At 35.7% G+C, this 20,002-nt stretch overlaps 1 protein-coding gene across 1 annotated transcript; it reads right to left on the bottom strand.

Annotated features, from left to right (window-relative positions):
• Positions 1 to 7,121: 7,121 nt before the first annotated feature.
• On the bottom strand, positions 7,122 to 18,482 carry LOC107696312 (uncharacterized). Its single transcript, XM_016496599.1, has 16 exons — positions 18,439 to 18,482; positions 13,878 to 14,222; positions 13,442 to 13,792; positions 12,655 to 12,762; positions 12,426 to 12,512; positions 12,151 to 12,243; positions 11,756 to 11,827; positions 11,467 to 11,580; positions 10,679 to 10,813; positions 10,233 to 10,316; positions 9,911 to 10,009; positions 9,736 to 9,819; positions 8,818 to 8,913; positions 8,312 to 8,410; positions 7,923 to 7,951; positions 7,122 to 7,204 (listed from the first exon to the last, which is right to left on the bottom strand). Exons 1-16 carry the CDS (start codon positions 18,470 to 18,472, stop codon positions 7,127 to 7,129), a joined length of 1,908 nt encoding a protein of 635 aa, XP_016352085.1. The 5' UTR covers positions 18,473 to 18,482; the 3' UTR covers positions 7,122 to 7,126.
• Between the last annotated feature and the right edge of the window lie 1,520 nt (positions 18,483 to 20,002).

Here is a 20,002-nt window from a genome sequence, read left to right as displayed (position 1 = left end):
ACTTTTTTTTTTCTTCTTATATGGTGGAAATAGTCTTATATTTCCTAGAGATTCAGAAGAGATCTCAATAATGTCTCAAACTGCTCAGATTTGCCAAGACACCGTAGTCTGCAATCAAAATTCAAAAATCTCAATACGAAATATTTCTTATCAAATGATCTGAGCTGCACCACATTTATTTTACAGCTTACTAGATGATTCGGTCCGTTTTATTCCTCTTAATGAATTTCAGAAGAGACATCTGAGACCAAGTTGATACTTGAACTAAACATAAGTGAGAATACAGTTAAAGAACTTCATTAAGTCTTGTGAGATGTGAACATTAAACGTGTATCTTTATTATATTTGCTCATGTAACTCTGGTCTCTGAGCGACATGGACTGTGAAAACACAAAGCACAATGTACAAATAAAGGGTTTCCAGAAAACACACAGCTGCTCTTTGAACATGAGGTTTATGTCTCAGAATTCATGATAATTTTGTCATTGAAGATCTGACCATGCAGCTCAAACTGTCCTGAGAGAGAATCAGAAAACACAGCTGCACTTGAGAGGGAAACTCGAACCACACCGTCCCGCTCCAAACATCTGCTCTACAAACATTCATGCATTCAATCCCAGGTGTCCAACAAGAGCCCAGAAAGCCCAGATTCCACAGACGTATACGCCGACTCACACGAGACGCAGATAAAGTTTCAGTCGGCAGTTTAAGATCTCAAACCCGGAAGCCTCTTCTAGAGTCCATAAACACACAGATGGAGGTCCTACAGGAGATGATTGGGACCTGGATGAAAACGGACACCTTCCACCAAAAGAGTCCCATTATCCTGAACAATAAAGGCACAAACAATCATTAAAAAAGCACTATTAGAAATTTGATAAACTATTATTTATAGTAAAACTATATTGTAAAACTAATCGTGCATGAAATGTACCTTCTGTAATCAAGCTCAACCATTCAACCCTGTTACCAACATTTATGCAAGACAAAATTATTAACTTTAAGAACATAAAAAGTTGATCAATAACTGAAAAACAACATTTGGTCCCGAACTTGTGATTAATGATTAATTTAAGCTGTACATTCTGTCATGTTTTAAAAGTTTGTATACTCTTTTTGGGGAAAGTGAAAACCATTTATCTTCCTGCTGAAACTAACTTAACATTTTGCTTTTAGAACAATAAAATTTGTTTTGATTAAGAAATATGACCTAGTTGGATGTTTCTCAAGAGTGATTTTAATGTTGTCCTCTATTGTATGACACTGAATAGATAGAAATGATAAATGGTCTGGTCATAATAAAAATAAATAAACTTGAATAAACTAGTAACTTACATGCTAGTTTGCTTGAATGAAAAAGCCTTAATTTCAATCTAAATAACAATACATGCATAATTCATGAATACAACCACAGGTGTTTTGTGACTGACAGATAATTAATGTCATTGAAGTTTCCTGCAGTATGACACACCTCAAATAATCCCAAACGTCAATCTTCATCACGCAGACAGTTGTGTTGAAATATTGTTTTCAAATGTTCTTTTACCCTGAATAAAACGCATGATTCATTTTCTGGATAATGTAAAGTCGGTGTGTCTGGAAATGTGTGTGTGTGTGTGTGTGTGTGTGTGTCCTGGATATTTCAGTGTGTTGTGTGTGTGTTTATGTGAAAGCAGCTGCTGGGATCCTGTGGGATGTTGAGGGTCTTTACAGCACAAACCCCTCACTTATATTCCCTTTTGAAGCAAGCGGTTTGTTTGTGTAATGTGACACTGGGTTTTCATCAGTCTGTGCATGTAACACCAAGTCCTCCAGCCTTCCTGGAAATTAACAGATTGTACATGTTTTCACATCAATTTAGTATGTAATGAGGTAAAGTCTAAACATATAACTCCAAGTCCACATAACTTTTCCCCCCCTCTCTTTGTGTAATAAAAACTGAATCTGAAAAACAAAAGGCTGGTCTATTGTCTGTAATAGTCATCTTATAATGCCATGCAATAATTAATGGGCTGTATTATGGGTTTTGATGTAAAATGAGTTACAGGAAAATGCACTGCATATTTTGTTAATGAAAAACTCTAAATGTTTATGTCCTGCTGATAACTGAATGCACAAATTCATCCATTCATAAGAATAACGATATTCTTGACTGAAAGCAATTCAAACAACACAGAAAAAAAAAATAGAGTCAACACACTTTAAAAATGCTCAGTATGTGCATTAAAACTTTCTTTTAAACAAAATATTCATGCAAGTTGCCTCTTGGGAAAAACTGCTTTTCAAGTAAAAACCAAGAACAGAAAGAGAGCGACAGTCTCCATCTGCTGGCAGTCAACTAGTTATACACAGCTTACTCCTTTTCCTTTTTCAAATAGTGCACAGATGTGTAGAAATCATAGTGCATAATATAATACGATTTTATGAGTAGTACTAATTAATAATAATTTGTAAAAAAAAATAAATAAACTACTCATTTTATGTATTTAAAACGAGTGGAATGTTTAAAAAAATATCAATTATGCTTAACAAAAATTAAACCTTTTTTTTTTTGTTTTGGACCTTCGAAGTTTAGAAATAGACTGATGAATTTAAAAGACAGAGTTTATGTTCTCTTAAGGGTGCTTTCACACCTGGCCCGTTGTTTCGGAACCTGGCGCGTTTCCCCCCTTAGCTCGGTTCGTTTGGGCATAGTGTGAACACGGCAATCGAGCCCGGATCCGCACCAAAACAATCGGTCCGAGATCGCCTGAACGAGGTGGTCTCGGCTCGATTGAAAACGAACTCTGGAGCGGTTCGGTTGTAGTGAGAAAGCAATCCGATCTAACGGACCAACGAACCAGGCTATATCACAATGTATGATGGGTAATTACATAAGTTCCTTGAAAAGCATTAGCTTTGTTGTTTTGCTAATACCTCAAAATGAACCTGTGAATGTCTGTGGGTGAGCACGTCTTCGCCATTCAAAATCAAAGCGCACTTTTTCATTTGATAATGCCGTATTGCTCTTCTTCCTAGTAGGTGCATTTTAAAAATGTTTTCCCGATGAATCCTGGACTCCCGAAACTTTGTCGTGTGAAAGTGAACCACACCAAGAATAAAAAGCAACATTGTAATCATTTTAATCCCTGTTTCGGAACAAAGCACTCGATCTACAGGTGTGAACGCACTAAAACTAATCCGATTCCATTTCAGTGCTCAATTGAAGTAAACAAATGGACCTAATGAAATGTAATCAGTCCTGAGTCCTGACTCTGTAAACGATCAACTGAAACTTACCCGAGTATCGTCTGACTCACAGTTATGTAAACTACATTTCCCACAATGCTCTAGAAATGATACAGTGATAACAGTGTTTTTTGTTTCAGAGAAAGGCTGTTTACTGCACAAGAGGCACAGCTCGAAAATGTGCTATTTATTGACATCACTGTATTTCTCGTAGGCATCTTACGTGCAGGTAAATATAGTTTTTAACTGCAGATAAATTGTAAATATGAACCTTAATTAATAAAGTAAACATGAGCATTGATAATAAACAGATGAATTGCTTGTTTGTGTCAGATAAATGATCCGGATGCTGTTTTGTGGATAAGTTACACTTTCAAAAAATGGCACTTCATGAATTTATAACATTGCTCAAGCCTCAATGACTTTCTTTGCAGAACACAAACGCTATTTAGCACAAAGTGAATGTGCCACACATTACAGTTTATATGATTTCACTTTAGGTGAACTCTTCCTCTAAAATGTGGCCTTATTCTCTAATCAAGTGCTGTTTGTCAAAGCTGGAGTGCAAAACATGATGGAAGACCATGAAACCTCAGCCTCTGAGTTATTATCCTTAACTAAAACCATATAAAATGTTAATTATTTGAAATAATAATAAATGACTGAAATAACAATAAAATATAATTAAAAACTTAAGCTAGTTGCCAAGGCAACCTTTCTCATTTGTTTAGTTTAAGTACTAAAACAACTAAAACTAAAGCTAATAATTAATAAAAACTATAGACATTTAAAAAAAAAAAAAAAGTAAAAATGACAAAAACAAACAAAATTACTAACACTTAAAAAAAAAATCGAATTCAAAATATTAACAAAAACTATAATATCAGTGCTACTGAAATAACATTGCATTGCACTAAAACGAACTGTACTCACCAGGTACTAGTAAAATCAGCAGAGACAAAGAGATGAGGATTTCAGATGAAACAAGAGAACGTTTCTCAGATCCTCCATTTATGCTCACCATTCCCTGAGGAATTCAAATATTATAGCAGACAACATTTATTATAAACCATTATGACTTAGATGTTATTCCAAATTCATATATGCAAATATCTCTCTTAATCACAAAATGAAACTCATCTTCAGTGTCCGATCTGTCATTAGTGTAAAAGTGCAAAAACCCAAACAAATACACAATGACAGCCTACTGCGAGGACGAACTGTAATGTATAAGTTAAAACATTGCAATTGTTATTTGGGTGACAAAACACTGTTTATCCAACAAGGTTGTGCACCATTAACATATATAACAAACTTAAATACAATTTGTTGTATAGAAATCTACAGATAATCTCATCTATAGATACACAGAAGAGCTCCCTTTGATTTGATCAAAGCAGTCAGTCACAACTTCTGCTCCACTGTAAAAAAAAAAAAAAAAGATAATTTCTTAAGGTAAACGTTTAACAAGGGTCATTCTTGGATTTCTGACATTGAAAACCTGAAGCAATAATGCACCAGCACCCACATTTACATGTTATCAGAGCTAATTCAGCCTTCAGAAACACGGCTCACGAGTAACACACAAATAAAAAGCAGAATCACTAAGAGCAACATGAGGAAACCAGATTCACACTGTATAATGCTTTACACACACACACACACAGTATGTGTCAGGGATCTGGAAGGAGGACCCAATTGCAGTGAGAGTAACAAGGGTTTATTGACAAAACAGATCAATACAAAAGGGTAGTGAGGTGCACAGGGGATACCACAACAGGAACACAAACAGAGATAGCTAGGGAACGCCACTGGAACAGCCTCCGACATCAACTGGCAGAATACTACAGCAGCAGAGGAGGCAGCAAGACGAAGCACCCCATACGCCAGGCAAGGGAACCAGTGGACAGGAACAGGTCAGGACAGGAACTCTAACACCACAACAAGACAAAACATAGCTCCACAGGAACAAATTACTTCAAGACAGGCAAGAGAATAAACAAAACAAAAGGACTAATAAGAAAGGTAAAAATTATTAAATTAACCAACACAAATAACTAAAATATCAACCAAAAAATGAAAACAAAAGATCAGGACTAAGGAGAACTCAATGAATACTAAACTAAAAGCAAAAAAGACAAAAACAGACCACATCCAAAAACAAGGAGCAAGACAAGAACATAGAATTACAAGAGACAAGACTAGGGCAAGACTAGAGCACAAGATCAAACAGACAGGGAGACAGGAACACATAATCAGCCACAGCCACATCCACAGACAGCGACAAACACAGTGAGGGAAAGAATGACCACAAACCAGCCAAGACAATAGGGCAAGGGGCACTATAAATAGGGAGGAAAACACACGAGGAACAGGTGAGAGCAATTACACTAACAAGGACTCAATGAGGGCTAACAAGAGGGTGTGGTAATGAGGAAACCAGGAGGAGGGGCTAAAGAAGCACATGGCTGAGAAAAACAAACAACAAGGCCATGTGCTGACAAGACAACATAGACACAAGAAACAAAACACAAGACAACCAGAGTGTCAGGGCAAAACCCTGACAGTATGTACATGTACTTTATATAAATAAAAAATAAAAGGTAAAAATATTTTACAAGTATACACAGGTTTCACTTTACACACATTTGTGGTTCCCTTGAAAAAGAGCACTTCGTTTTAGCACTGCATGAGATGTGAAATGTAGTGTGTGCATCTAATAGTGTTCACATATGCATATATTTTCATACACAGTGTTCATATATGCATACATAAATTATAAATTACATTAAACCAACTTGAAAAAATCAAGTTGAATTTTATATAACTTAGAAGAATGTTGAAATCGCTCAACTTACTTTGATGAGTTCAAGCAATATAAAAACATAAGTTGCCATAACTTACTGATCATACTATTTTTACATAGGCTATATTCTGCAATGTAAGGTATCCAATGAGGAATCACAGAACTGCAAGTTAGTGAAGCACAAAACTTCAAACCTTCATTCTATGCACCGTATTATTAAAGTGCCCCTATTATGGATTTTTGAAAATGACCTTTCATGCGGTGTGTAACACAGCTATAAGTGAATGAAAACATCCTGTAAAGTTTTAAATCTGAAAGTGCACCGCATATAACATTAGTGTCTCTCAAAAGAAAGAGTCGACTCTGAATTATTGAAACGAGTCATTTGTAAAACAAATCCCAAGCCGTTTCATGTTGCCGTCAACATGAAACATTAGCATATTGCCCGTCCCAAGCCGTTTCATGTTGACGTCAACATGAAACATTAGCATATTGTCCGCCCACTTGTTGGTCTTTTCGCCTTGGTCTGAATGAAAATGCAAATTCATTCTTTGCCACTAGGTGCCGCTTTTGGAGCGGTAAAAATAGCGGTTTCCCCGGTAACGCTGTACACAAAGCAGCACTAAATGCTGCTTTATCAGGCATTACAGGCTTGATGCAATGAAAATTAGACCAATCACCGCAGATTAGCGTCACGCAAAGGAGGGATTTGGAAAAAATGAATCCTAGAGCAAATCGTTTGGGAGTCGTTGAGCAAGTAAGGTAAAAATAAATGCATATTATAAGATAATGAAAGTGTTTTTTGACCTTGCATGCATGTCAACCTGTTGTTGGGGACTCCCAAAACCAAAACATGAACCTTTCATAACCCATAATAGGGGCACTTTAAAAGCATAGCTGAAAACAGTGTGTGTTCAGTCGCACTTAAAACAGCAACATGCAGACGTTTTTAAGCGTGACTTAAGTGTCCAAACATTTTGGCACCACTTTAAATATTCAGTACGTTTAAAGCAAACTAACAAAAGGCTGTTCTCTCAGCTGAAGGGACTCATTAACATTTACTCTGTCTCGGAGTAAACAGCCTCCTGTTCTTCAGTCTCTCAGAGAATTCAGTTCACACAATTCTGCTGCGGTCTGCTTCTGGTTTGATAGATTGTGTGGAGTTTCTCTCTGCATTCAGGATGAGACACGAGTTAAAAAACATCTGCAAAAAATATCTTGCTTACTTATAGATTAAATTACAGATGCTTGGCTGCGACACTTCTCAGTTCTCTTAGCATCACAGATTCATTCAAATAGAGCTGAAAAATGAACAAAACATTCTGTGTGAGGTTGAAACACACCATTTCCAAGATTACTACTATTTCGCAGATTTCCATTAACATTGGTGCACCACTATAAATTCAGTTTGGCACAAATTATGATAATTCACAGATTATCTCTGCTCTAATAAGACTCGACGGACCCACAGATAGTTAGGGTTATTTCTCTGGACGTCACACAGATACTTCACCCAACAATGAGCATTCTGTTATCATATACTCACCAAGATTATATTTTTCATTTTTCATAATTTGGTAACCAAATGTGGACCCTATTTACTTTGTGTGACAAAAAATACTGATACATACTTCAAAATATCTTGTAAAGTCGTACAGATTTGAATCGACGAGAGATAATAAAATTCAACATGTCTGAAAAATTAAAATACTGGAAAAATGTTATGTTGTTAATTTTTTGCTCATTAACTAAAACTAATTTCATCTATAATGCAGGTTTACTTACAAATCTCAAATTATATATAAGATCTGTTGACTGTAAATCCCATATCAATCAGTATCAAATACATATCAAATCTTATATCAAACTTTAAATATATAATACTAACCTGAAAATGCTGCAGAAACTTTTTAATGTCTGTGTGAAGAACAGTGGAAAACATATTCAGTGAATCAATGTGAAATTGATCAGTCTCAGCTGAAGCACAACTTTGCTAAATTCATTACACTGTATAAATGGATTTAGAAAAGAAAGTGCTATTAGATAATCTACACCTTCAAAAAAGCTGAAGTGTGTAATTTCTGCACCTCTAGAAACAACAAAACAGAATTTACATTTCAAAGGTTTCTCATTGCTTGTACAAAAAAAAAAAAGTCTATAAAACGCCAGATTTACAACTAATCAAGGCAAACATACAGAGACTGAACATCAGCCCATTATAGATTTCAAGGTTATTAACGGTGATGGTTTATAAAGATAAGTCTAGTTCATACTCACAAGGTTCGAAAATGATTAACAGCAGCACAGAAGAGACAAAGAGGCATTCGGAGGAGAAGACAACTTTTCTCAGATCCTCCATCGCACGCTCACCATTAACTGAGGATTCAAGATGTTACAGTGAGCACAAAGCTTGATCACTCTAAACCACACAAACTCCTCGATTTGTAAAGTGTGCTTGTTCTGTGATAACTCTGCGTTCACTTTAACTTTTCACATATTCTAGTGAAACACTCTGAGACCCCTGAAACAAAAAAAAAATCAAGTGTGAAAACCCACCGAGTGTTGAAGTTCCTGACACCGAGGTTTTGCAATGAGCTCAAATCACATTAACCTGATATGACGTCAGTCTTATAAAATGTGGAGATGGGAATATAATTTTAAAAGATGTAGCCCTAAATATTGTTTTGTTTATACTGTTGTTATCGCACACCTTGATTCACATGAAACTGATTCACTTCCTTTCAGTGTTCAGTGTGATGTTAAAAGGTTGTGTGTTAACTTACCCACTTTCATGATCAGTTCTGTCATCAGTGCAACAGAGTTCACTAGAACAACAGCAACAGATCCAATAAGGCAGACAACGCGTCTAAAAGGAAGATCTGGAAGGCAGATAAAAATGTAAACAAATAAAACCGGTATAAAATTTAAAAAAATGTTGCAATATTTAAAAAAAAAAAATGTAAATAAAGATATAATGTAAATATAGAAAAAAGTACAGTATACTTAATAAACTTGCAGTGAATGGGTGCCGTCAGAATGAGAGTCCAAACAGCTGATAAAAACATCACAATAATCCACACCAATGCAGTCTTGTGAAGTGAAAAGCTGCGTGAATCCATCTTTAAGACGTCTTTAACTTCAAACTGTTGCTTCCTTCTAAAATACAGGATTAAGCGTTATTATGGATTATGGACTCATATTTTGGTGAGAAGCAACAGTTTGATGTTAAAAACATCTTAAAGATGGATTTGTTTCTAATAAACACAGCTTTTCACTTCTCAAGACATTAACTGATGGACTGATTAACTGATTAACTGATGGACAGTGGTGTGGATTATTGTGATGTTTTTATCAGCTGTTTGGACTCTCATTCTGACGGCACCCATTCACTGCAGAGCATCCATTGCTGAGACAGTCATGCAATGCTACATTTCTCCAGATCTGATGAAGAAACAAACTCATCTACATCTTAATGCATTTAATTAACATTTTAATGCATTTACCAAATTTTAATCAATTTGAACCTGAAGCAAGATCTGCATGAGGAAATTCTTGGCAGGGAACTAACTGACCAGGGTCACACCAGCATTTAAGAAAAGCTTAAATGACCCAGACTCTTAATGTAAGATTAAATCATCTTGGAGAAGAAAACAAAAACAAAAATCACACAAAAGATTATTAAAAGTATATCAATACTGTACCCAGGTCATCAAACGAGTGCTTCAGGACAACTATTCCCCAGAGACCTTGAAGAAAAGCAGCTACGCAGACCCATCCAACACAATCTGCAATTGGATCAAATTTGAGGAATAAATGAACACTTCACAGTATTCACTTTAATTGGGCATTTTTATGTAATTGTGGCCATTATTGTACCTTTTTCTTTTTCCAGCGCTATGAGGTAAGAATAGACCATTATGGCATTTACTGCTATCATGAAACTTAACCACGCTGCTCTCCTGACCAAGCGTAAACCTGAAAATGTGAAGAATGTTTATTTATCAAATTTCATATAGCAGTAAATGCTAGTAAGTTTTTTTTTTTTTTACACTTTGTAAAGAGCTGCAGAACGAATTGGAAGATTTGGCTTTTCCTGAAGATTACATTTATTTGTTTTCTTATTCAACAGCAAGTAACTTAAAATCATCAGAGATAGAGTTATTCATGACAGTTTCATAGTAATTCATCAAATACTCACATTGTAGTTTTTCCACACATGCTTTGTTCCAATTATATCTCGTCAAAGCTAAGAACAGTGGGAAAACTCCAACAACAAAAAGTGCTGTATATACAGAAAAAAATAATAATGATTTAGTAGCCTAGTTTGGGCTCAGTTATATAGATTTATTATCTTTGATAAACCTATATTTTCCAGGAAAAACATTTGTTCATTGACGATGTTTTTGTCTAAAAAAGGTTTTCAAATTGTGAGATTAGCTGCTTATTTCTTGATATTTTTAAAATCTGAAATTTAATTATGATACAAGATCAAGACCTCCTCAAGAATTTTGGGAGGGGGAGTTATTGTTTCTTCAAATAATTTTCTGAAATATGCCAGATGTTTTTATTTTTACACACAAATGCCTCTGTATGTCTCATTTGATTCACACAAACAAATCCAAATGGTTTATCAAAACCTTGTACCTCGTCTGGCAGCTCCGAAAGCGTAGAACAGGAAGATGAGTTGTAATGGAGGCAGAACATCATGACCGATATCAGACACCAGGTCTAACACAACACGCATACTGTCGTCTTTATTTCTAATGAGTTCTGCCAACACTATACCAAAGAAAACAATGTTTTTATTCCAAACTGCTTTTTAAAAGAGCAATAAACTGTACAACAGGGACAGAGAAATACACTGGACTGAATTATATTACGCTAGCATAAAAATATACTCGATAAGAATAACCCAGCAATAAAGTAACTGCCTGAAATAAGTTATAACACAAAAATTGCTTTTTCTGTCGGGGTACTGTGTGAACTCTGAAGTATACTAATGATTTACATGTTTTTCTCCATCAAATTTAAGCCAATTAAGAGTTTAAATTTAAGATGAAATCTGTGTTCAGTGTCGGCGATACAACAAAATGAATGACCGTACACTCTAACGAATGCTGGGTAAAACAGGGACAAACCCAGCAATTGGGCTGTTTTGACCCAGCTGTTGGGTTAAATGTTTAACCCAACCTTCTGGGTAGTAACCCAACCGCTGGGTCAAAACAGCCTAATTGCTGGGTTTGTCCCTATTTTACCCAGCACTGGGTTGTATTTAACCCAGCATTTTTTAGAGTGTAACACGTTTATAAAGAATCAAATGGATCAAATTAAATAAAACGATCAGATTAACACTGCCGAGCTGATGAAAAACAATTCGATATCATTTGCTTTTGCAGCATGGTTATGGCTAAGAACGATACAGAAATACTTACAGAAAACGATATTGACGATGCATATCAGAATCATTATCCCAAAGAGGATTGTTATCAGGACTCTGTCAGATTCTTCATATCTCAGACTTTTTTCCCAAAAAGATTTAAAAAGAACTAGGACAAAGGAAGAAATGCGCGATCATCAACAGTTACGTTATAGTAGGCTATATTTAAACAAAGTTACACAAATGCTGCTGATTGAGCTTAACTTGTACTGAACCCAAAATACGTCATTATTGAGTATCAGTATCATATCATTTGATATGGTCGAATATTCAAATTTGTCTACCTGAATAAACAACATTTGTAAAGAGGGAATATTGTAGATGAACGATGCAGTGCACAACTGTTTCACGACTGCCTGTAAAACAGAAAAGGTTGTAATCAAGTACCACTCGAAACAACTACAAAACGTATAATGCAATTAAAACAAACAAATAAACAGCAACACTTGAAATGGAAATGATCCTTTCAAAAGTAAAATTAAGATTTTTTTTTTTGGTTTGTTTTTGAAAAAAGTCTGTTATTGCTCACCAAGGCTGCATTTACTTCATCAAAAATACAGTCAAAACAGTAATATTGTGAAATATTACAATTTAAAATAAGCATTTTCTATGTGAATATATGATAGATGTCATTTATTCCTGTGATTAAAACAACTTTTGTTCATCAAAGTGAACAAACCTGGGAAATGCTCTGAATGTGGGGCTGCCCATAAGAGAAGAAGAGGCCTCAGAAAATAATGAGCGCAGCAGGCAACCGTCTCACTCAGAAATCCTTGGGGGGAAACAATCAGCGATTTTAATAACAAGGATGACATCCCAAGGAATAAATTGATTTTTGTTCTACAAAACTATGAATGAATCCATTTTATAATTTAAATTGATACAACCAAACAGTGATAGTTTCTTCAATTGTTATAATGCTAGATACATAATTATTACAGCCGAGATACTCACCTTCAATAACCCCCCAGAACAAAAAGGCAAAAAACATAACAAGGTTTGGTACAGTGACTATAGACATCTGAAGAAACAGGGCTTTAGCTAGAGAGAAATGAATTTCAGTCAGAATTGTTATTTAAATCATTATTTAGCATATATAGTTTGGACTGAAAATGTCCACTTGTTTAAAGTCATTAACCTACTAACATATAAACAAATAAGAACAGTTTCTGTGCAAACATACTTGTGTTTGATGATCTGTGTTGTAGATACCACAGAACTGACAGCAGCAGTGCAGATCCAGATGCAGCAATACAGAGAATCAACACAATTATGTGTAAAACAGAGAAACCTGTGACACACAAACATTACATTGCTTTCACTTATTAAAGGGAAATCATTGCACAACTTTCTCTGTATAGTATTAGTCAATAACAATGCATGTAGGAAAACTTAACATTAAAACTGTAGTATCAACACAATTTTGTGGTTATACAGCGTGAACAGTGTGGTGCTAAAATGCTATACTGACTTAAGCAACAGCCAACCAATCATTAAGTGCCTGCAGTACTTGTCTCATTAAATATTCATGAGCATTGTGCATTCAGAGAAAGTGTAAGTACCAAAAGAAAAGTTGGTTAAGAACCAGAATCGAAAAGGACATCAATACATATTTATTACCTCTTGAGTTACAGGCATACAAACTTTGGAAAAAGAACATGTAAAGTCACCAGTGGCATACAATGCAACAAAGATACCTACAAATCTCTGTATAAAATTGTTCTAAACTTTTAAAAAAGTTTCTAAAAGTTCTAAAGTCGAATTGTCATTTTGATCACCCTCTAAAAAACAGTGGGTTAGTCAGTAAATATTCATTCATGGCATTAAATATTTGGACATTCATCACTATTTCTGCTTTTCATTCTTCAGAAAAAAAATTGCAACATTGTGCATGCAAATGACATCTTCATTTAACTACATTTGTTTGTCTCATATATCATTGTATGCTTTTTTTTGTTTTTTTTGCTCACCCAGTTGCTCCAGTACTGCAGTTGTGTTGCCTGAAAAATTTCCAGCAAACACTTGACACATGTAAACTCCTTTATCCTCAGTTCTGACACTCTTCAGTCTGAGAGAGAAGTTTCCTTTGGGGATTTCAGCAGTGAAGAAATCAACTCTGTGTCTGTATCGCTCATCTGCTGGAATTATTTGATTCTTTTCAAAGACCAGAACCTGGATGATTTCATTTCTGTCTATTTTCCTCCACGAAACTTCATCAATCTCCTCAGGTGGGATATGAGAGTCTGCAGAGCAGTTCAGAGTGACATCCTCACCCACATACACAGATACGGGATGATTGGACCCTGATACCATCAGATGCTCTGGAAGAATACACAAAATATCAAAATACAATAAAGTGAAATTCATTTATAAATGTTGGCCAGAACTCAAAAGATTTTCACTCACCAACTGACTTAATTTGAACCAGTGTTTCATCAGATTCCTGCTCGGTGTAAACCTTACATCTGTAGAAACCCTTATCTTCAGCTCTCACATTTTCCAGACGGAGGGAGAAGTTTCCATGTTTAATTTTATCAGTGAAGAAATTAGCTCTATCATGATAATCCTGATACTGGGCTTCTGGTCGACTCTCATAATCTTGGAACACATGCACTAAAGTATTGGCATCGGTTCGTACCCAAATCACCTTCAGTCCTTTCAAAGGTAAGGGTTCATCAACATAACAAGGCAAAACCACCGAAGATCCCTGAGGAACAACCAGAGGACCAGAAGGACCTTTCACGAAGAACCCTAAAAACAAAATAGAATGCATTCAGAAAAGAGAGAGATGAAGGAAAGGCTACTTTTGAAGTCTCTATTCTTTTAATACGTTCCCCTATCCAAGCTGTATTTGGTATAGGCTACGTATAGCCAGGGTTTAAATTGGGCCGGGGCCGTCCGGGGCCCGCACATAGACCCCAGGGCTCGACATTAACGCTTCATTAACCCGGACAAGTAAGCATGCTGAGGTAAAAATTCAAAATACAGTTAGTTAGGCAACATCACACAACGTTTTCACCATTACGACTGATATATGTTTTATATATATATATATATATATATATATATATATATATAAGCCTAACACCATAGAGCCCCCCCACACATCAAATCCCAATTTAACCCCTGCATATAGCCTACCCGTTTTGTGATCCAATCTCTTCGCGCCTTTAAGAGAGCAGCCCAGAAAATGGAGCGCAGTTGGAAGAAAACAAAACTAGAGCTATTTCATATTGCATGGCGGGAAAATACTTCTACTTACAGAAAAGCTCTAAAAACTGCTAGATCTGCTTATTTTTCATCTCTCTTAGAAGGAAACAAACACAACTCCAGACATTTATTCAATGCAATGGCTAAATTAACGAAAAATAAAGCATCAACAGACACAGACCTTTCCCAAAAGCACAACAGTAATGACTTTACCATTACGACTGTTTAATAGTTCTATAAACAGTTCAATAAGCAAATACAATAATATTAGGTCACCTACATTTTAGGCGGAAACACAGCGCAACTCCCAGCAACTAGCCGATGATTCCGTGTTCTGAACGAATCGTTTGAGTCAAAGTTTCATTAGCCCATGCATAAACATCTGTTGAATCTACCGTTTGAACGAATCGTTTGAATTAACAACTCAGTGACTCACTCAAACGCTCACTACTGGCACCTACTGGCATTTTAATTTAGTTTAAAAGTATCATTTCCAGCATCATTTATTGTTTGTATATTCCAAAAAAATATTTAAAACAATCTCATAACATTATTCAATGCAGTTGTATTATGTAGAGTGACCGAATCGAAAGGGAACTAGAGGTATTTTGTATTGCATGGCGGGAAAGTACTTCTACTTATAGAAAAGCTCTAAAAACTGCTAGATCTGCTTACTTTTCATCTCTCTTAGAAAAAAACAAACACAACCCCAGACATTTATTCAATACAGTGGCTAAATTAATGAAAAATAAAGCATCAACAGACACAGACCTTTCCCAACAGCACAGCAGTAATGACTTTATGAACTTCTTTACTTCCAAGATCGATACTATTAGAGATAGAATTCTAACCATGCAGCCATCAGCCACAGTATCGCATCAGATAGTGCACTATAGATCCCCTGAGGAACAATTTCACTCATTCTACTATAGGAGAGGAAGAATTATAGTATAAGTATAAACTTGTTAAATTGAGTCAAAGTTTCATTAGCCCATGCATAAACATTTGATGAATCAGCCGTTTGAACGAATCGCTTAAATGAACAACTCAGTGACTCACTCAATAAACGCTCACTAATTGCACCTACTGGTGTTTTAATTTAGTTTAAAAGTATCATTTCCACCATCGTTTCTTGTTTGTATATTCCAAAAAAATATTTAAAACAATATCATAACATTATTCAATGCAGTTGTATTTTTTCAGTGTAAATGATTTAATTTAATTTTCTAACCTTAAAGTACAGATAACAATAATCACGTTATTATAATTGAATTTATAGATTAAATGTAAGAATCTGAAATGAAAGATGAAGTATTAATGAGGTTAAGGGGAAAATGCCATCTATAAAGGTAAAAAATGGCCTTGGATTAAATCTATCCTCTTCTGAATATTATTAATTCATCAATGTCTTTAGGATATGTACCTAAAACCTTCAAATGGGCTGTTATTAAGCCTCTCATTAAAAGACCACAACTTGATTTTGAGAATTAGTTAATTACAGACCGATTTCAAATCTCCTTCTTCTGTCAAAAATACTATAAAAGGCAGTATCCTCTCAGCTATGTTCCTTCTTAGAGAGAAATGGAATCTCTGAGGATTTCCAGTCAGGATTTAGACCGTATCATAGTACTGAGACTGCTCTCATCAGAGTTACAAATGACCTGCTCTTATCGTGGTTGTATCTCTTTATTAGTGCTACTGGATCTTAGCGCTGTGTTTGACACTATTGACCACCATATTCTTTTGAATAGACTACAAAATTATGTTGGCATTGCATTGGCATTGTTCAAATCTTACTTATCTGACCGTCATCAATTCATAGCAGGAATGACGAGATATCATATCGATCACAAGTACAGTATGGAGTACCACAAGGCTCAGTACCGTTGCTTTTCACGCTTTACATGTTACCCCTGGGAGATATCATCAGGAAACATGGTGCTAGCTTTCACTGTTATGCTGATGATACTCAACTCTATATTTCTTTGCGGCCCAATGAAGCCTACAAATCTGCAAAACTAACAGAATGCATAGTTGATATAAAAAAATGGATGACTAGTAATTTCCTACTACTAAATTCTGAAAAAACGGAGGTTTTAATTATCAGACCTAAAACCTCCACATGTAATAACCTAAAACACTGTCTAACACTTGATGGCTGCTCAGTTAATTCTGCGTCATCAGTTCGGAACCTAGGTGTGCTATTTGATAGCAATCTTTCCTTTGAAAACCATGTTTCTAGCATTTGTAAAACTGCATTTTTCCATCTTAAAAATATATCAAAATTACGACCTATGCTCTCAATGTCGAATACAGAAACGTTAATTCATGTGTTCATGACCTCAAGGTTAGATTATTGTAATGCTTTATTGGGTGGTTGCTCTGTGAGCTTAATAAAGAAACTCCAGCTGGTCCAAAATGCAGCAGCTAGAGTTCTTACTAGAACCAGGAAGTATGACCATATTAGCCCGGTTCTGTCAACTCTGCACTGGCTCCCTATTGAACAACAAATACATTGTAAAATCTTACTAATTACATATAAAGCCCGGAATGGCTTAGCTCCTCAACACTTGAGCTAGCTCATATCACATTATAGTCCTTCATGTCCGCTGCAATCTCAAAACTCTGGCCATTTGATAATACCTAGAATATCAAAATCAACTGCGGATCCTTTTCCTGTTTAGCGCCCAAACTCTGGAACAATCTACCCAGCGTTGTTCGGGAGGCAGACACACTCTGTCAGTTTAAATCTAGATTAAAGACCGATCTCTTTAGCCTGGTATACACTTAACACACTAATACATATCTATAATTCAAATCCGTTAAAGGATTGTTTGGCTGCATTAATTAGGTCAACTGGAACAGGGAACACTTCCCATAACACCCGATGCACTCGCTACATCGTAAGAAGAATGGCATCTACACTACTATTAGTCTGTTTCTTTCTTATTCTGAGGTCACCGTAGCCACCAGATCCAGTCTGTATCCAGAACAGATGGTGGATCAGCACCTAGAGACGACCTCTACAGCCCTGAATGTCAGCGGAGACCATGTCTAGATGAGCCCCAGAGACAGATCCCTGCAAAGACCTCGTCACCTCAACGACCATCGGCACAAGACCACGTGAACCAGACGAGTCCTCTGCACAATCTGACCTGTGTAGCAGCCTGGAATTAAACCATGCCATGCTGGTTTCGTCTGGCCAGAGGAGAACTGGCCCCCCGACTGAGCCTGGTTTCACCCAAGGTTTTTTCTCCATTTCTGTCACCGATGGAGTTTTGGTTCCTTGCCACTGTCGCCTTTGGCTTGCTTAGTTAGGGACACTTGACTGATTACACAGACACTATTAGAAGAGAAGAGAGCTGAACTGGATGAGGACGTCACTGAATCATCAATGAACTGACTTTAGCTGGAAAAAACGACTCTGTTATTATCTTCTTGCATTATTGACAATCTATTTTCCTGTTTAACAAGCTGCTTTGACACAACCAGTATTGTATAAAGCGCTATAGAAATAAACACTGGATGAGGACGTCACTGAATCATCAATGAACTGACTTTAGCTGGAAAAAACGACTCTGTTATTGTCTTCTTGCATTATTGACAATCTATTTTCCTGTTTAACACCGTAAAGCTGCTTTGACACAACCAGTATTGTATAAAGCGCTATAGAAATAAAGGTGACTTGACTTAAAAAACATGTTATAGTACAAGTATGCAAATGAGTATATATTACGTAAATGGATACTATACTTACCTTCACAGATCATAAATAGTGCTGCCACGAACATGCATTTATGTAAGTGCATGTTGAAATGCAAAATCACGCAAAACATTATTTATCTGCTGTAACTGAAAAACAAAGCTGTTTCAGACATTATGTGAAGAAGCAGCCGCACGTAGGGTTATCGCTGCTTTCACTTTCTTTTCAAAATGTTTTTAGAAACTTCCTGTAACTATGCGGGGGGAGGGGCATCAGAAAGAGTGAAAGCAAAGAATATTATGATGAAATGTAATCAGAAAACATTCAAATAGAAAAGTAGTTCTACATTCAGCCTCAGACACTGTTTAGAAACAGATTAAATGGAAAAATGCCTATAATGCCTATAGACGTCACGAAAAATACGAATATGAACAGTAAACTTTATTTTTATTCTTATTTTATTTTTTAAGTAATTTGGTGCATCTATAGCCCTCTTTACATCTGGTATAAAGATCCGTCCAAAGACTTTGTGATCCAATCTCTTGACAGTCTTAGACAGTCTAACAAGTTAGTCATCAAATTTTTTTTCTTTAAGACTGGTCATATGTATTTAATTCTGTTACATAAAAACATAGATTAGTCTATGTTGAATCCTGATTACCTCTTGGCTAACTGCTAGTTGGTCAGTTTTTAGAAACTTCCTGTAACTATGCGGGGGGAGGGGCATCAGAAAGAGTGAAAGCAAAGAATATTATGATGAAATGTAATCAGAAAACATTCAAATAGAAAAGTAGTTCTACATTCAGCCTCAGACACTGTTTAGAAACAGATTAAATGGAAAAATGCCTATAATGCCTATAGACGTCACGAAAAATACGAATATGAACAGTAAACTTTATTTTTATTCTTATTTTATTTTTTTAAGTAATTTGGTGCATCTATAGCCCTCTTTACATCTGGTATAAAGATCCGTCCAAAGACTTTGTGATCCAATCTCTTGACAGTCTTAGACAGTCTAACAAGTTAGTCATCAAATTTTTTTTTCTTTAAGACTGGTCATATGTATTTAATTATGTTACATAAAAACATAGATTAGTCTATGTTGAATCCTGATTACCTCTTGGCTAACTGCAAGTTGGTCAGACTAGTTCTTAAGACACTGTCTTAACACAGAGGAGACGTTTATGCAACTGGCCCCAGTTCTTAAGTCTCGACAAAAGAACTGCTGAGATTTAAAAACAAAGGTCATAACATGAATAAACTCTATAAAAAGTCATTTGTTTTTCTTTACACCAGCTTTCTTCTCCAAGATATTTTTTAGAACTTACAACAAAAAAAAATCTGAATTTGTGGTACACAACAGCTGCCATGAGATACGAGGATGAGCATATTAAATACAGACTATCATGGTGCAAATCAAAGAGTTGTTGTTCAGTGTAGACTTCATTGATTATAATGGGAGTGTTCAAAGAGTGCTGATATGTAGCCTAACCTTAGCCTGCCAAACAAAGGGTTTATCATCCATCTTAGCCTATATGAAACCTTCATTACATGTTTGGTTTAGAGATTCACTTGCATTGAAAAATAATGTTCAGCTACTATCTCTAGTAACCATAAA

The sequence above is a fragment of the Sinocyclocheilus anshuiensis genome, unplaced genomic scaffold (genome assembly GCF_001515605.1).
Source record: "Sinocyclocheilus anshuiensis isolate Anshui unplaced genomic scaffold, SAMN03320099.WGS_v1.1 scaffold62, whole genome shotgun sequence".
NCBI classification, from domain to species: Eukaryota; Metazoa; Chordata; class Actinopteri; order Cypriniformes; family Cyprinidae; genus Sinocyclocheilus; species Sinocyclocheilus anshuiensis.
The sequence above is the reverse complement of the archived record's forward strand: the minus strand, read 5'-3'. Positions and strand labels throughout refer to the sequence as shown.